We start from the raw sequence: 18,652 nt of genomic DNA, 5'->3' as shown, positions 1-18,652 counted from the left end.
TTGCATAGTGTAGGAGTTCACCACCCATGTCCCTCTTTTCCCTAATGGCCGGGAAGGACATGGTGTAAAACCCTCCATATTGGCTGTGTGCGAATGGAGGATTCTCCTTGCACTGGGGTAACCTGACTAGGGCCATTTTCGCCAACTCTATAGCCAGGTTCTGCCAGCATCGCAGGGCAAAATGGCTGCACCGCACCAGAGAATCGGGCCCAAATGTATCTAATTTGATAAAGAAGCTATTGTAGCTTCATACAAACTGTTCTTCCCTTATTACTCCTTAGCGATTTATCGAGAAAAGGGGATATTTTTGCATCTGGGGGAAAGAAGAACCAGCATGGGAGTGATGCGATCCCATCTTGTCGGACTATTTTAGGGCTGGATTGCTCCGGATGGGTCTGTGACTGGTTTCAATCGATTTGCATGCAAAAAATGGAGGTGTTTTCTCTGTGCCAATGTTTTCCTCTAGCACAGTCACACCGGTCCCTGCAGGCAGGGTACATCTTGTATATTTCTCATTGAACTTCACGCTGCACTTAACTCCTGCTGGGTAACGATGCAATGGCTGCTGTGGCAGTTTTAATGAATCGTGCCCTGTGCCCCCTTTCAAAGGGTTTTTTTTCAAGATTTCTGGGCTCTATTGTAATACAAATTAACCATCAGCAGGACAAATAAGAAGAAAGTGGTTAGATGGGTTTGTAAAATTCCAACCCCTGTCCCCCACTCCCACCCGCTTCCCAGACCTCAGCCTGTGATCCCAAAGATACACACTCCACATACAGGTATTGATCAAAGCCGTTACAATAGATCTCGGTACATTGGCCACAAAGTCAAAACGTCCAATAACAAAACATAGTTCAAGCCAGCAGCGCACAGCAGTACAATGAACAACATAAAAGCACAAAGAAAAAAAGGGTTGCTGACAGGGGGTGGGGGCCCCTGTATGTTCTGGCAACTGTCATGCTGCAGCATTCCTCATTCCGAGTTGTGAGATGGAAACAAAATAAAAGGGACCCCACTCTCCCCTTGCTTTGGGGGTTATGCCACTGGAGTGACACTGGTTTAAACCCGGCACGGCGGGAGAATGAGGCCCTGGGAGCTTTAGAAATAAGAAATGTGCAAAAATTGGTCTCCATGATTATGAAATAGCACCAAAGAGATCGGCTTATACCTGCTGCTCCTTTGCTAGTCGCTGTTCACCGCAAGGTAAAGGAGACTCTGGCTGCACTTTGCACAGTGAATCAGCCTAAACCAGGGGTCTCAAACTCAGATGACCTCGAGGGCCGCATGAGGACTAGTGCATTGGCCTGAGGGCCGCATCACTGACACCCCCCACTTGCTGCCCTGGCCCCGCCCCCACTCCACCCCTTCCATGAGGCCCCGCCCCTGCCCCGCCTCATCTCATCTCGCCCCTTCCCGTCCCCCATTCCAACCCCTTCCCTGAAGTCCTCACCCCAACTCTGCCGCCTCCCTGCCCCCAGAGGGTGCAGGAGGGGTGTGGGGTGTCGCGGCGGTTCAGGGCAGGGAGTTGAGGTGCAGGAGGTGTGCAGGGTACGGCGGGGGCTCTGGGCAGAGAGTTGGGGTGCGGGAGGGGTGAAGCAGGGGGTTGGGGTGCAGTCTGTGGCAAGGGGCTCCAGGCAGGGGGTTGGGGTGCAGGAGGGGTGAGCGGTGCAGGGTGTGGCAGGGGGCTCAGGGCAGGGAGTTGGGGTGCAGGAGGGGTGTGGGATGCGGCAAGGGGCTCCAGGCAGGGTGTTGGGGTGCAGAAGGGGTGCGGGGTACGGGCTCTGGCCTGGTGCCGCTTACCTAGAGCGGATCCAGGGTGGCAGCACCGTGCACCGCGGACAGGGCAGGCTCCCTGCCTGCCCTGTTCCCAGCCGCACTCCGCTCCGCTCCAGGAAGCGGCTGGAGTCCCTGGGGGGTGGGGAGGAGGGGAAACGGCACCATGTGCTGCTCTTGCTGCTCCTCCAGGTACTTCCCCCAAAGCTCCCATTGGCCGCGGTTCCCAGTTCCCGGCCAATGGGAGCTGCAAGAGCACGGAGCCCTCTACTCACCTCCCACCCCCCTGCCCAGGGCTGCAGGGACATACAGTAGTTCAGCCGCTTCAGGGAGTGGCGCGGGGCTCGCGGCAGCACGGGGTAGGCGGGGGGCATGGGGAGCTTGGCGGGCCGCACGAAAGAACCCCGCGGGCCGCATGTTTGAGACCCCTGGCCTAAACCCTTGTCACAAACCACTAAGGCAAGGACTATGGAGGCAGGCAGGGTACCTGGGGGGGCTGTGCTTATAACCAACTGCCCTGCATGCTACTCAGAATTTTAGTCATGTTCTTTCCTCCCCTTTGCAGAAAAAGAGGCTTTACATATCAGAGGGCCTGACTTTGACAGGCGTTGAGCACCCACCACTCAAAGTTAAGTCGGTGGGGGCAGCAGACACTCCGCACCTTTAAAAATCAGACTCGACAGTCCTCAGATGAGAAGAGTTGTGCCCCCCCCCAACTCCCTGCTTGCTTCTGTGTTTTTTAACCTCTCTTTGGGTCGAGGGTTAATCGAACAGCCTTCGAAAGAGTTGCAATGAACAAATCTTACGGCAGCAGCTGACTTTCCTGGAACCTTCCCGTACCTCCCCAGCATTCCCTTAGCGGCGTGTGCCAGTGCTGTTCCCGTCATTCCAGCCCGGCTCCTCCCTTGCTCATAATAGCTGTCGTATAAGGAACTGTGCACTGACCTGGGGCTTGCTAATCAATGCCGTTAAATGACAGCGACAATGGTATTGTTGTTACATAGAAATATACACCACAAAGCTACATCATCCAAATTCCCTTCACTTCGGGAGCAGGCCACTGACAAACAGAACAACTTATCCCCCTGGCATATGAATGTCATGGGAAAAAAACAAAACAAAACAAACAAATACTTCGGAGCTGCCCAAAAGCACAGATCAAGAGGAAATGCCAGACGTGCTCAGCTCACCGGCTGAATTCAGAGACTGCAAAGAAGAATGCAAGCTCAGCGGGTGGGACGAGGATCTTAGCTCAAAGTAGGATCTCCCCGAGAAGCTGGGTTGTAGATTAAGTGTGGAGGAGAAAGGACTCATTCTACGGAGCTGAAATCTTTCCAAAGGCACTGGAAAAGGGAGGGTCTGTTCTTCTGACTCTGTGTCTAAACGTAAGATCAATGCAAACCCCACATCAGAAATCTGCGGGCTGACTTCAAACCGTTACCGGAGCTGAGCCCCCGGTGCAGAACGCAGACACTTTAACATGCATAGGCTGTGCTGCAGGAGGACACAGGAAGTTCTGGAGCACAGATACCACTCAATAATACCGTATCATTGACGCTGTAACCAGTAAACATATTTGAGTCTTCAAAAACATCCCTGTGGAGCTGAAGACAAATCTGATCAGCTTTTCTTAGGCTAAATCCTATTTTTAGCAAATTCTGGAAGGCATCACAGTAACGTATCCCACCGAGGGAGATGCACCTCTTACCACACCCAAGTCCCAGCAGATGTATTTTACATGCTGTCATATACGCTCTTGTCCATTATACTCATCAGAGGAAAGGGCAGGCTGTGGAGGTTTTGTGTTGGGCTGGTAACCTGTCAATGCAGTTTGGTGAGGCTGATCTAAACTGTGTTACTAACAGTGCCCTCAAAAACCTACCTCACCCAAAGGGGGTACAGGATGGTGTGTTTAACAACATCAGAAGGGCCATACTGGGTCAGACCAAAGGTCCATCTAGCCCAGTATCCGGTCTTCCGACAGGGGCCAATGCCAGGTGTTTCAGAGGGAATGAATGGAACAGGCAATCGTCGAGTGAACCATCCCCCGTTGTCCACTCCCAGCTTCCCATCTTGGCTAACAGCCATTGTTGGACCTACCCTCCATTAACTTATCTAGTTCTTTTTTGAACCCCACTATAGATTTTGTTTTCATAACAACCCCTGGCAATGAGTTCCACAGGTTAAGAGTTTCTGGATAACTCTTTGCATCTATCAAAACACACCTGATCCTTCCAATAGGAGTTTTGTTAGGAGTTATCCCTGTGATCTGAAGGCCTGATCCAATGGCCACTGGGGTTGCTGGGAGTCCTCCCATTCACTTCAATGGGCAGCGGATCTGTCTCAGAGTGACTGCAGGCTACCACGCTGTATAGGTGAGATTTCATTGTCCCACCATGGCAACCCAGGTCCTTTGTGACCACCCTGCTCCCAAAGTGCACTGTCATTATCCTGATGCCTGTCCCTACAGCCTTTCCGCCCGTCATAGGCAGGCAGCTGTGAGCAGAAGCTCTTGATGAAGCTGTAAACATCCCTTGTCTGGTGATTCTGAAGGCTTGTGATACCCGTGGGAAACCTAAGCTCCAACCCTTCTTCTAGTTTGCTTCCCTGTCAGAGGACTTCACGGTAACCTGCTCCACCAGAATGGGCTCCATCATTCAGAGCCAGCATACAGCAGCCTGTCCTAGCACAAAGCCTTACACGGTAATTGGTTCTTACGATGGGCCCTGGATGTAGCCCCTGCTTAGTCTAAATTCTTTGGAATCCAAAAGCGCTTGGTTGAATGAGACTAACGAGCGGATAGAAAAGGCAGAGGGACGCTGGGCGATAGCAGGAGGGAAGGAGGAGATGAGATCTAAGCATAAGGGTCTGCAGCATGTACACCAGCCTTAAAGGGTATTTGAACTTTTGTGTCTGCCAACCCTATGATAGGGTAACAGACGTGAAGCTTTGGAGACGGCTGCTGTGCTGTCAGAGATATTCCCTATCAGCACCCGTAATGACTCCTCTGGCACTCAGTGTCTGGATTAAATTCTGCTCTCACACAGAGTCACGCTGTCACACTTCTCTTAAGCCAGCTCTAAGATCGCCACCCCCAGCAATACTGCTCCCTACTGGGGAAGGCAGGCTGCCAGTCATTCCTGTTGTGTTCTAATCCTCACCTTCTGCACTGCTCAGGGAATCCGAGTGACCGCTTGCTCTGCCTGTCCTTTGCCCTCATGAAAAACTGCTGTTTGTGTGAGGGTCTGCTTGTGTCCTAATCAGATCTGAAGGTTTGACAGAGCAGTGCAGTAGAACCAGGCCGTTCTGTAAGACCTCTCTTGGAAGCCGGTTTCACTGGCGCGCTAAAACCGCTATGAAATCACCTACTCTGGGCACCACAAAGTTAAGAAAAGACAGGCCGAAAAATAAATCAGGGGGCTGAACCTCATCCAAGGATCTCATCAGCAACCAAGGATAGAATTAAGTCAGGCTGGTCCACATTTACAGTACCAATGCCCTGTAAACCTAAGGGAGGGTCACATAAATTGTCCTCCGAGAACAGACAGGAGAGACGTCTGCTTGGATACTCCTCTCTAGGGCTACCCATACCATAACCCGCCACCAACTTGGGGAGACGAAACGATCTCAAGCTATCATGCAGCCGCAATTGCGTTCAGTTCCTTGCTAACAACAGCAGACAAACTGCTGCCGTTTTTAGGTCGGATGGTTAAATACGGGGTATGTGGCTCTTCATCTCTGGGAAACAAAAAGGCTACTTGGAGAATGTTTTTGCTCATCTTGTGGGACTGTCTGCTTAAAATGGCTCTGTGCAATTAACATCCTCATCGCTAGGAGTCCATCCAGCCCCACTGCAGGCATCTAGCATGACCCTTAAAAGAGCAAATTGTCATCTCTTAAAATGGACAACAAAATTGCCCTTTAAGACAGCCGAGAGTATGTTTATCAGGATTGTCTGTCTGTCAGATTTATGAGGTCCCTACCACCTTGGGAATCTATTGCCTGGGAACGGTCCCATTGGCTTCGAGGAACGTTCTCATGCATGTGCTTACAGGTCAGCATGGGCTGAAGTACTGCGCTGGATCGAGGCCTCTGTCTACAGATGCCCTATTCGTAGATACTCGAATCACTGAGGAACCTGCCTGGAAACTCAACATTTTTATTTTACACAACACTCCCTGCCAAACTCCTGCAGCATGGACCATCCTATTCTTCATGCAGGGTGAAAGTGCCCGAAGAGATACTAGCACATTGCTACCTCCTCCCCCCCGCGGTGAGGTTTCCCCAGAACGTCCCCTCTGAGCCTCCTGCCCCACTTGCTCCTCACACTGTCTCCCTAGTTAAGAGAGAATTTTTTTTACTGCTCCTGTGGCTGTACTACAGGTAGTGGTGGGGGCCTGGCACATGAAGCCCCGTGGTTCCCTAGGGTCTATTTCAATGTGCACTGAAGTCAACAGAAAGACTCCCTTTGACTTCAGTGGATTTTGGATCAGGCCCTATATGCCAGAGCTGGAAATCAGTAATTAAACAAATGAACCAGACCTCCAAGTGCCTTCAGCTAAGCAGTTAGTAATGAGTTACTAACAAGAGATTACCAACGGTAACAACAGCACGGCCATGTTCCGAATGATCTTCTTCTCTTTGCTCCTTCCTCTTCTTTTCTTCTCATTTCCCCTCCTACTAAAACGCTCCACAGTATTTTACGGAGCTGAGTGGAAGGATAAAGCACTCTGCTAAACCCAGGTCATGCAAATCTGCACTCAGAAGCCCAATTCTGCGGTATAGGCCAGAAATAATACCCCAAACCAGTTGTCAGTGCAGCAGGGATCTGTTTAATGACTCACTCAGATACCCTTAAGCTGAATACAGGCACAATTTATTTCTCTGTTTTGGGCCCAAAGAGCGCTGAGTGCCTCTGAGAGGAGAAAATGCTTTGGGACACATTTAGTTCTTTTTCTTTTTCATTGGAATAACAAAAAAGGAGCCATTCAGTAAAAAGACTCCAGTGAACAAAAGCTCGGTTGCTGAAAGCCTGTCTCCTGGCAAATGCTGGAAAGAGAGCTCCAAGCACAACGCCATTGTGCTGGGACCATCAACAGAAGCCTTCTGATGGGCTCCTATGTTATGTGGGGCCTGCGCCAGGTGGACAGGCGTGGACTTTGGATTCCACAATGCAAATATCCACCCAGAGGAAACCTGAGTGTTGAGCCCGTGCCAAATATTCCCTTTTTCAGGGCTTTGTGGGACTTTTTTTGAAGGACTCTGGTCCCCTGGAAGGGCTGAACGTTTTCAAGTGGCTTGGCCAGAGGAGGCTGCCGATCATTGTGGGGAAACTGAAGCGGACGTGCCGTCACACCAGACGTAGCCAGCGACACACCCCACTCCCATAGCCTCTGGCATAGGGGGTGTGATATGGGGAGACGGAGGTGGAAGTGCCATAGCACTAGCTCTCCCTGCGAGGGGGCGCTCTGGGATGGTACGATGTGTAACAATAGGGGCTCATCATTTCTCATTGCATTGGCTTTTTAGTTTGTATAAAGGGGAGACTTCCAAACAAAACCCACCCCCTTGTGCACTGGCCAGCGATAGCTTCCCTAGATGGGGCGCAGAGCCAGGTCTAACCAGGTATATACCATATATAATAAATCTATATCTATGCTGGTAGCTGGGTGCAAATTAGAACAGCCCTAAAGCTGCTCTAACTTCCACCATGGGCAGGGCAGGATCAGGGGGCTGAGTGGGACCTGAGGCCTGGGTCCACAGATTAATGGTGGTATCAGTAGATGTTTCTCTGCCCTCTGAGTCAGTACTGAACCAATGTCCCTGAACCGTGTTGGAGGGGACTGTACCGCCGGAGGTGCTATCTCGTGAGCGGGACGTGCAACCAACATCCGCACCATATACTGCCATTAAAGTCCATGGCTCTTCTGTCAGAAATGGATTCTGGTGGCAGTACCTGCGCTAAATTCCAGGAGGTGTTCTGCCTACCTCAATTCCCTGTTCTCCAGAGCTCCCCAGCATTCACTGTTCTCGCTCAGACAACATACAGTCATGTTCATAGAGCTATTCTTCCATGAACAGTCTGGTTTGGGTTCTCTCTTCCCTTCTCTCCCTTTCTGCTCGATGCTGGGCTTCTCTTTTACACACAGGTAGAGGACTTTGAAAACCAGCAGCGGGCGGATTTGGGGTTTCTTGGTGAGCTGCAGAAATGAAGCAGCAGCTTTGGACGACTTGAGTTCTGAAGCTGGACTCCACGAGAGATGGTCCTCGCCCGACCACAGGGAGTGCTTTGGGTGCAAATGCACTATTTTTTAACGCAGTATAAATATGGATTTAGCAAGGTGGAGGGAAGTGAGGTGCCTCTCTGAATTAAGATTTCCCTGTGAAAGGACGGCCTGATTTGGATCTCCCTACATCTGCTATAAATCAGGGGTGGCCCTCGTGAAGTCCATAGAGTTGTACGGCTATAAAAGCACCATGAGATTACAATCTGGCTCAGCGACTTCAGCTCATTAGGTATCTCCTGGAATACTGACCCAGTTGTGCCATTCAGGTAGGGAAGGGTACATCTCCATTTCAGGATACAGGCAATTAGATACTCACATCCTGCTGCGGTTAACAGGAATCAAGGACCTCCTAGCACAAGTGCTGAAGAAATGCTCCATGGGCCAGATCTGAGGGGTTGGCCGAGCTCCACTCGTGTAGGAGCCAAGGGGTGTGGATTTATACAAGCCTCAGGGCAGGCAAGGGCCAATCTGACCCCTAATGCAAATTAAAGCAACCCCAGTGCTGCTCCCACTTACACTGCCTGGTGATGACCCCGTAGTGTCTGTGGCGCAGCTGGGGGGTGCAAGAGGTTATGGTACTCTGGCCACACCCCTGCCTGTCCCTGTGCTGGCGGGGGTTGGGACTGGTTGGTCTTGAATTGCCACAGCAGCTCTAAGCCAGCTGCGGGTCCCTCCACGCTTGAAAATCCCTGCTTAGCGCCGCTCTCCAGCTTTCCCTTTGGCAGCAGGAGTGGTGCAGAAGAGCTTTGTCGAGGGCCCTAAATGTTCCGACTCTTTTGGAGATGGTTTGTCGTTCTGTACATCCTGTGAGCTCTTGGGGGAATACGGCACTTTTCATGGGCCCCACATCGGTCCGCGCCAACACGTGCAAAACTCACGTGGACGCCAGCGGGGGACGCATGTAAGTGTCAGAGGCCAAAATATGGCCCATGATTTGTAATGAAAAGGCTTGCTTCTCCGGCAGCTCAGATAAGGAGGAAGCGCAGCTCTCGCTCCAGCTTCTCTCTGCTCTGTCTTCCGAGACATGTCACTACACTTCATCCGTCTGTATTGCCGACATGCTCAAAACAAAGGGAAGCATTATGGCTTCCTTCTGAACAATAGGCGTCATCTCCTGACGCATGACAAGTCAGAGACGTAAAGATGGCTACATCCGAATCTGCTCCTACGCGTCTGTGTTGAGGTTTCTGATCACAACGCCTTTTTTCTCAGCAACACTCAAAAGCCGCAGCTCCTGCGTATGGACCGGCTGTGTTTAAACTGCCTTATGCACCATCAACAGAACGACTAGTTACGCTCTGGTTCCAGTCTCTCTAGCGCTGACAATAACTGCATGAAGCGGAAGGCGCACGGCTTGGTTTTCTAGAGCCAGGCTAAGCTTGCGGTGCTGGTGGTTAGAGACACCTGGATTTGGCTTGAAAAATGGAGCAATGTGGGTCTGGAAATTATGGAAAGGGAATACCAGTAGGTGTGGAGAACTACAAAAAAAGGGGTCACTTTTCTGCTAATAACTATACTTTAAAGGACGGCTGATGTGCTGGCACTGAGATGACAGCCTTTATCATGAGATTATTACCTGCTGTTTCTAACTCCCAAATCATTTTTCTAAACTAGCCGTCTGACTCCCGACCTGAATGTCAGAATCAAGCCTATCTTCCAAGATGGATAAATTGCCTGGTGTGACAGATGTATTTAAAGGCAGGAAGAGACAGGTTTCCCTCTGGTTATGCTTAACAGCAGCATTTAATATTCTAACCGAGGCAGCTGAAGGAGGTGGATGTAATCAGCTTTGTACATAGAACTGGTGCGGCTTTGTGTTATATAGAAAAAACCCCAGATGGTCCCACAGTCTTTCTCATCCTTACAGTACACCACAGAGTGTGTAACTAAACACCATACATTACAATCATAGCGCAACCAAGCACAGTGCTTGGGTTCTCTGGAATTGTTTTTATTTTTAAAGGGAATTAAAGACATTTGAGCTTCATTTTAGAATAATACAACTCCAAGGTGCGAACCTGTCATCATTCAAATCCTAAATGCTTTTCTCTGAGTGCCTGTCATCACATCACCAGCTCTCCTCCCAAGAGAGCGCTGTAATTCACTAAAATATTCAGCGAAGGAAAGGCCTGGAAGACAATTGCTGACATTGCGCTGGCCTGCTGACTTATATAACCTTTACTCTTCCTATCACAGTCACTTTTTTGCAATGTTTGGCTTTTTAAATCTGGAGCCATGGAGTTACTCCTTGCATCGCAATGCTAAGCGACGTGGATTTTACGGCCCCTATGTGTGGGCAGCGCTGGCTCTGGTGTATCATTTCACAATGACATTGCTCAAGCGTCTTACCCTCGGACGTCTGTAGGACCAGGGTCTTGCTGTACTGGCTGACTCCTGTTTTGTTGAAGGCTTTGACGCGAGCACTGTACGTGCTGTTGAAGTGCAGACCGTCCACAGTGCACATCGTCTCTTTCCCAACGTACACCTCCTAGTTAGCAAACAAAGAGCTGCGTTAGGGTCTGAAGCACAGGCTCTGCAGTGCAGACTTCCTAAGAAGGTTTGCTGTACAGCGTTTCCACAGCTTGTTCAAACACAGACATGCAAGTAATGCACCTTTTGGGCATTCTACACTGTCTGCCACAGGGCAGGAGAGGGATGAGATTCACCAACGCTGGATAGCACTAAATCATAAGTTTGGGTTGAGATAAAATGATCCTATGACTTGACACTGGAGCTCTGACAAACCTACCAGGTAAAACCAGTTGCTATACAGTAAGGCCATTGCTGTTCATGTTGGACCAAATCCTGAAATCCTTCCTCAAGTAAAACTCCCAGAGAAGTCCAGGGAAGTTTTGCCTGAGTGAAGAAAGAAGTCCTGTAATCAGAAACTTGCACCTAGACTCTACTTCCTTGTAAGCTCACGTGGCAGGACCAACGCTTTACTGAACATACATAAGAATGGCTATACTGGGTCAGAACAAAGGTCCATCTAGCCCATTAGCCTGTCTTCTGACAGTGGCCAGTGCCAGGTGCCCTAGAGGGAATGAACAGAACAGGTAATCATCAAGTGATCCATCCCGTGTTGCCCATTCCCAGCTTCTGGCAAACAGAAGCTACTGAAAGACAGTATTGTTCCACAGATCCATGGCCAATTCACCAATGTGTTATTTTGATGTCAGTTGTACAGAGTTACAATGGCCTAATGCTGGAGCAACAAGCAATGAATCAGGCCCACAGACTACTAAATCCTCAAACACGTCAGTTACAGTATTCGCTTTTAATTAGAGGGGATGTGATTTAAGCTCCTGGTTGCTTTCATTTGTGTTGCTGGGGAAGGGTTTGCTCTTGGTTTCCTTCGGAAATATCCTTCACTCTCTTCTTTCTTCCAGGAACCCTTTGTGTCTCTCTGCTGGGAGTACAGACTGGAGTAGTGTGCATTTGTTTAAACCAGGGGTAGGCAACCTACGGCACGCGTGCCAAAGGCGGCACGCGAGCTGATTTTCAGTGGCACGCACACTGCCCGGGTCCTGGCCACCGGTCCGGGGGGCTCTGCATTTTAATTTAATTTTAAATGAAGCTTCTTAAACATTTTAAAAACCTTATTTACTTTACATACAACAATAGTTTAGTTATATATTATAGATTTATAGAAAGAGACCTTCTAAAAACGTTAAAATATTTTACTGGCACGCAAAACCTTAAATGAGAGTGAATAAATGAAGACTCGGCATATCACTTCTGAAAGGTTGCCGACCCCTGGTTTAAACAGTCTCTGCTTAAATACAGACGTCTTGAATTCTGCACATTTCGCCAGGCCTTTAGGGGCAAGACTAACTGACCCATGAGACTCCAATGGGAAAAGTTCCGTGGACAAAGAACACAGAATTCTGCTCTATATCTTTTCCCTCAATCTTGAGCAGATTAACTAAATTAGGCACCATTGCTGGTAGTTATGTCAATTGTAGCTCTCCTCTGGTACCCTGTTACCTGTAGCACTCAGTAATGAGCTGTGCAATTTGAGCTGTGAACTCAATTTACTGAACAAACGCGATAAAAAGTGAAATACACCTGGCACTGGCTTACAGAAACTGCTTCACAGCTGTGTTCTCATGCTTAAGAGCTCTTACAGAAACACGGGGTTTATTACTGTCTCACTTAACATACTGGGTTCCCACTTTATCATCCTATCACTGTCCAACAGGACACTCATCTATTTGATTATTATAAAACGAATTGCCACTGGACAGTTTAATCACTTTGAGTGCCCCGGCATATGGGTCAGCCCCGAACATAAACACTTCAGCTCACTTTTACATCAATTTGTTCTTGGTCTTTTTTAATGATTTCATAGAATCTGGCTGTTTGGATTTAATCACCATCTAACCTAATGATTGGTAAATTAGAGAAAAGCCACACCCAGAACTTCCAGGGCAGAGGGCCAAATCCCTGGATTCAAACTCTTCCCTTCTGGCCCGGGTCCAACTCAGAACAACTCCGGAGGTGCATAGCTTTTGGTTTCAGTTTGGATAAGGCCAATCTCATTCATTTTACTGGAGCCAAAATTCCCATCTCCCCTCCCCTGGGCCCCTCCAAAATAACACCACCTAGTGACTCTCCCACATCACAGAGATGTTCATGAGAGTTAACTCATTAGTGAGTGTCAAGTGCTTTGAAATCCCCAGAGAGGAAAGCAAAATATTATTCGCTGCAGCACATAAACAGGTCAGATCAGTTTTTGGCAGACTCTGACATGCCGCACGGACAGGGTGCTTGGCTATCCATTGATCTGCACTTCTGCACACATGGCAAGGGCTGAGATGCTGGCGTGAGGAGAAATAGCAGCTGCAACTCCGAGCACAAGTGGATAACACAACAGATCTTGTCGGGCATGTCAGGAGCAAAGCTTTAGGGACTCAGGCAAACCCATTATTCTTTATCGTTGCAACTGCGGTTGAACACCCAGAATTGCTCTGAGCAGGAGTAACAATCGCTTGAGACAGTCCAGATTGCCAAGTCATTTGTCAAATAAACTATGTGATAAGATTTAAATTTGTAGAGTAAATGGCTTCTGAAGACGTGACCCCAGGGTTTGGAATCCACTTAGTGATTTGATTGGCCTTGATGCTTTTCTTCTGGATAATCTCCACTGTTATCTGAAAAATCCTACAACTTAATAACCAGCTGTGCCATAGGGGAGGCAAAGCTGACTCTAAACAACCTTTCTGCCTCCCTCTGTCCTGGGTCAAATGAACCCCCGGCACAAGTTAGAGCAGCCTCGGGAGTGCTCTAATCTCTGTCAGCTGGAGCAGTCTTTCGTGATGACACCAAGCTGGGAGGGGTTGCAAGCACTTTGAAGGACAGGTTTAAAATTCAAAATGACCTTGACAAAATGGAGAACTGGTCTGAATTCAACAAGGTGGAATTCAATAGAGTCAAGTGCAAAGTACTTCGCTTAGGAAGGAAAAATCAAATGCACAACTACAAAATGGGGAACAACTGGCTAGGGGGTAGTACTGCTGGAAAGGATCTGGGGGTGATAGTGGATCACAAGTTGAATATGAATCAACAATGTGACGCAGTTGCAAAAAAGGCTAGTATCGTTCTGAGGTGTATTAACAGGAGGGTTGTATGCAAGACACGGGCGGGAACTGTCTCACTCTGCTGGTCACTGGTGAGGCCCCAGCTGCAGTACTGTGCCCAATTCTGGGCACCACCATTGGGGAAGAATGTGGACAAATGGGAGAGAGTCCAGAGAAGAGCAACAAAAATGATAAAAGTTTAGAAAACCTGACCTGTGAGGAAAGGTTAAAGAAACAGGGCCCGTTTAGTCCTGAGAAAAGAAGACTGAGGGGGAACCTGAGAACAGTCTTCCAATATGCTGACCGTTATAAAGAGGATGGGGATCAATTGTTCTCCACGTCCCCTGAAGGTAGGACAAGAAGTCATGGGCTTAATCTGCAGCAAGGGAGATCTAGGTTAGATATTAGGAAAAGCTTTCTAACTGTCAGGGCTGTTAAGCTCTGGAACAGGCTTCCAATGGAGGTCATGGAGTCCCCATCACTGAAAACTTTTAAGAACAAGTTGGACAAACCCCTGTGTAGTGAGTCGGTGTGGCTCCCCGCCGCCCCGGAAGGGGAAGAGCCCATCCGGAGGCCGGAGTGGGCGGAGCTAGGGAGTTCTGAGTCCGCCCCTCAGAGGGTCAAGCAGCGACCCGGAAGTATAAAACTGGGCCCTCAGAACTCAGTCTGGCCCCAGCATCCGGAGAGACCAGATGTCTCCAGCCTAGCTCGGGGCTGGGAAACCTCCGCGGACTGGGGTGACCGCCAGGAGCCGCCGGGCCTGCCCTGCGCCCGCTACCCAGAGGAGCCGCCGGGCCTGCCCTGCGCCCGCTACCCAGAGGAGCCACCGGACCTGCCCTGTGCCTCCTATCCGGAGGAGCTCCCGGACTTGCCAAACGGTCCCTGGCCGGACGAACGCATGGTCCAGGACCCCCCCGAGGCTGACGCCAGCATCCAGGTAGGCCCAGAGGGGGAGTGTGGAAGTAGCCCGGGGGCAGCCGACCCCAGTCTGGCTGCAGCACTGCCAGAGCCGATGTCAGCGTGTTGCAGCCAGGATCCCCACTGACACCGCAGCGGGTCTTCTGCCGCTGCTAGGGCCCCGGGCTGGGACGCAGTGGAGTGGGAGGACCTGCGTCTCCCCCTCTCCCAGGCCTGTTGAGGCTCAGGCCTATTACTGTGGCTCAGCCCGGCCTGAGGGCCTGAGCTTTGCCGCAGCGGTTGTTGCCCCGCCCTGACCCAGGGCTTGGGTTTAAATACTTTGTTTACTGTGGCTCAGCCCTGCCTCAGGGCCTGGGCTCTGCCTCAGCGTTTGTTGCCCTGCCCTGACCCAGGGCCTGGACTTAAATATTTTATTTAGGCCTGGTCCACACTAACCCCCCACTTCGAACTAAGGTACGCAAATTCAGCTACATTAATAACGTAGCTGAATTCGAAGTACCTTAGTCCGAACTTACCGCGGGTCCAGACACGGCAGGCAGGCTCCCCCGTCGATGCCGCGTACTCCTCTTGCCGAGCTGGAGTACCGGCGTCGACGGCGAGCACTTCCAGGATCGATCCCAGAAGATCGATTGCTTACCTCCGGGTCCGGCGGTAAGTGCAGACCTACCCTTATTGTGGCTCAGCCCTGCCTCAGGGCCTGAGCTCTGCCTCAGCGTTTGTTGTCCCGCCCGGCCCTAGGACCTGGGCTAAATACTTTGTTTACTGTTGCTCAATCCTGACTAAGGGTCTGAGCCCTGACCTAACGCTGGTGCCCGCCCTGAGCCGGGGTCGGGCTTCCTGTATCTTTTAGGACTGCAAGGGCTGCCTGGCGAGACCTGACAGCCAGACAAAGCACTCAAGCCCCAGCAGGTAGTGAGTCGGTGTGGCTGCCCGCCGCCCCGGAGCGGGTCGAGCCCCGGCGAACTCCTGTTCACCCTGTCAGGGATGATCTAGGTCTACTTGGTCCTTCCACAGTGCAGGGGGCTGGACTTGATGACTTCTCGAGGACCCTTCCAGCCCTACGTTTCTATGATCCATTCTGCCAGTCCTAGATCACCAGACTACATCTTGCTGTGGCCGTGCCCTCTCCTATCCTGGACATCTATCTACGTGGAGGGAGAGGTGGGTGGGTGGCCAGAGCCGGGTATGCTGGCTTTAAGCTACTCAGGATTCCGCTACAACAGCGGACTTGTGTGCTGCCCCTTCAGAGCAGTTTTACGTTACCTGTTCTGTTACTGAGCAGCGCAAAGGGGACTCAGCCGGGCCGAGTCATATACAGTAACACTAGGGGCTCCATCCTGCGTAGCTAGAGGTGGAGCATAACAACGTAAGCACAAAGTAAAGGGGGACGAGCAGGACAGGTCGCTCAGGGAAACCAGATCCTCCAGTAATGAATGCTACAGCACAGCTCCCAGTTACACCTGCCTGACGAGAGGAGAAAGGCTTAAGTGGGGTACATGTAGCTAAGCACCCCCTTAGCACGACTGGGATCATGGCTAGTGATCATCCAGTCTTCATCCTTCCTTGCCTTGTGCAATGGCGAGCAAGGCACGGCCACCTGAGGGATGTACTATCGCCCGTGCCTGGCGAGTATCATTGCGGGTGGCTTCACCCACGCTGGAGCAGTGCAGCCCCTTGCAAGGATCTGCAAGCTCCAGCCCTATTGGATGAGATGAGCTGGGTTTAAAGCATTAGGTCGCTATGTGGCCGTGTTCTGAGTCTGGGACCCGGCATGGTGCATGGCTCCTGGGATCATGGGCGCATTATGCAGGCGGCCCTCTCAGCACTGGGAGAAAGGAGGTAGAGAACTTGGCGTGGCTGATTCTGGAGTGATAGGGACTCGGAGGCAGCCATGCCCAGTCCTGCTTGACTCCAAGGAACAGGAGGCTTCGACAGTGAGGCAGCTAAAGTGAAAAACTCGGTGGTCTTGAGGCTTTGAGAGTCCTCTAGAGAGAACACTGAATAGCTGAGTTTAATTGTCCTCCAGTCACATTGTGAATACATTTATTCCGGAGGGCATTCTGCGCCAAAACATTGACAATTCTGCACACAATATTTGAAAATTCTGCAAGTTTTATTTGTTAATAAATAAATGCAGAGGCTCCAGCATGGCAATGGGGAGCACAGGCCACTGGCTGCATTGAGGTGGGAGATCACCCTGCAGTCTGCCCATCCCCAAGACACAGACTCAGCGGTGAGGCTGCACCCGACCCTGACACAGCAGGGCCTGGGCCTGCCCCAGAAATACCCTGGGGCCCTGCCCCTCTGCACCGTGTGCACCAGGTGTGGGGCAGGCAGGATCCAAGTGTGAAGGGGCTCAGTGTGGGGTGAGAGGATTCTGTGTGGGACAATCTGGGTGCAGGCATCTCAGTAGGAGGGTCTAGGTGTGGGGGGATCTGGATGCACAGAAGCTCGTGGGGGGTGGGGTTCTAGGTGCAGGGGCAATGGGACTCTGCAGGGGCTTCCAGGTGAAGGTTGTTGCGGCTCAGCGGAGGGGGTCTGGGTATGGGGGTCTCAGTGGGGGGATCTGGGTGCGGGGGAAGTAGGACTTGGCGGGATGGGGGGTGGGGGCCTGGGTGCAGCTAGTTGGAGGTCAGTGGTGTGGGGGTCTGGATGTGGGGGCTCAGGGTGGTACAGAGGGTGGTGCATCAGGGTGGGGGTTTGAGTGCAGGGAACTCATTGGGGGGTGGTCTGGGTGCAGGGATGGGGGTCCGGGTGCAATGGGGCTCCAGTTGCAGGGGTTGAGGTTCAGTGGGGTAGGGTTCAGGTATGGAGGGATAGGGGGGTTCTGGATGTACCGGCTGAGGCTTGGCGGGAGTGTTTGGGTATCGGAGGTCCAGATGCATGGGGGTTGAGTGGATGGGTGAGCATCTCCCCATACAGTGACCCTTCCCTCCCCACAGCTGAGGAGCAATGGGGGCAGGAAGCAAGGGAGGATGCTGAGCTTCTTGCAGCTGGGGGAGGTTTCTTGGGATGGGTCTGACACAGCCCCAGCCACTCCTTGCAGGGGAAGAGGAAGTCCCATCCTGTCCTGCCTCCAGCCCAGCCAGAACTAGCAGCTGATCCCAGCTCAGGGTAGGAGCCACTGGCTGGGATGTCCCCAGCCTGGCGGTGATTTACCTCTCTGCTAGCTGCTCCAAGTGCCTGAAACAATGTACCTGCACTGGTAGGGAGTGGTGCGTTACTGCTCTTGCAGCTTCCCTTTGCTTCCCTGTCAGAAAGGTATTTTTCTGCGGGGAAGCAAAGAAATCTGTGGGGGACATGAATTCTGCACACACACAGTGGCACAGAATTCCTCCAGAAGTAATACATCTGTGGGATTCTGAAACAAAAGGTGATTTCCTTTTCCTTCCTGGCCCCAGCTAGAAAGCTTTATTCCCTGCTTGGCCAGGCCAGGGGGCTGTGCTGAGACAATGCACTTGTCTCCTGCAAACTCAGTCCTCTGCACCTTTCTCTCATTAAACTCCATACATCCCCTCTGTCAACTACCCGGCTTCTGCTCTGGATCTCGCCTGGCTGCGTCATGCGCAGCTGGAGTTCAGGGAACACGGTGGGCTGCTCTCTCCACGGTGAGCTGCTCTGAATGGTGATGAATATGCTAGAGAATAATTATGAGCATGTCAGATCAGCGAAAAATCACATTTTAATTGTATAATTACAACAATTTAAAAGTCCCCAGGCCTTAAATGCCTCTGATTGCCAGGAGTATAGCAAACCGCAATCCTCCATGGGAATTAGCAGCCTTTGCAAGAGATGTTTGGCAGCCTACTTTAAGCTATTAAAAAAGTGCTTTAAAATGAGTTCTTTCCATTTCCAAAGCGCGCTGATCATCAAGGCAAATATTATCTAACAATAAAAATATGCTCTAACGTGCAGCCTCAGCTCAGCTGACCTCTCAGATACCATTATTTGAAGTTAGCAGGAAGGAAGGATGAAGAGTTTGGAGCAGGTCTCAGTCACTCATTATAAGGCCGAGGCATAAGCATCACCTGATGCTGCAGCCATTACATGAGTAGGAGCTTCAGCCTTCAGTGAACTTCCACTCTCCTATCTGCC

The 18,652-nt window shown here is 51.0% G+C and overlaps 1 protein-coding gene across 24 annotated transcripts in view; it reads right to left on the bottom strand.

Moving 5' to 3' along the window:
* The window catches only part of TRIM9 (tripartite motif containing 9), a 131,693-nt gene that overhangs the window by 12,371 nt on the left and 100,670 nt on the right, over positions 1 to 18,652 (bottom strand). For 14 of the 24 annotated variants that reach the window (XR_010600835.1, XM_024105478.2, XM_065593953.1 and 11 more), the window contains one exon: positions 10,410 to 10,548. Coding sequence is in view for 23 of the 24 variants with exons in the window: in XM_024105478.2 (XP_023961246.2) it covers positions 10,410 to 10,548 (139 nt within the window). In the remaining variant the exon portion in view is untranslated. Of the gene's footprint in view, positions 1 to 2,963; positions 3,153 to 10,409; positions 10,549 to 18,652 lie in introns of all 24 variants that reach the window. The other 10 variants (XM_065593945.1, XM_065593944.1, XM_065593950.1 and 7 more) reach the window with 1 other exon arrangement.

This window comes from Chrysemys picta, chromosome 4 (genome assembly GCF_011386835.1).
Source record: "Chrysemys picta bellii isolate R12L10 chromosome 4, ASM1138683v2, whole genome shotgun sequence".
NCBI classification, from domain to species: domain Eukaryota; kingdom Metazoa; phylum Chordata; order Testudines; family Emydidae; genus Chrysemys; species Chrysemys picta.
Note: the sequence above shows the minus strand (reverse complement) of the source record. Positions and strands in the feature narration are given on the sequence as shown.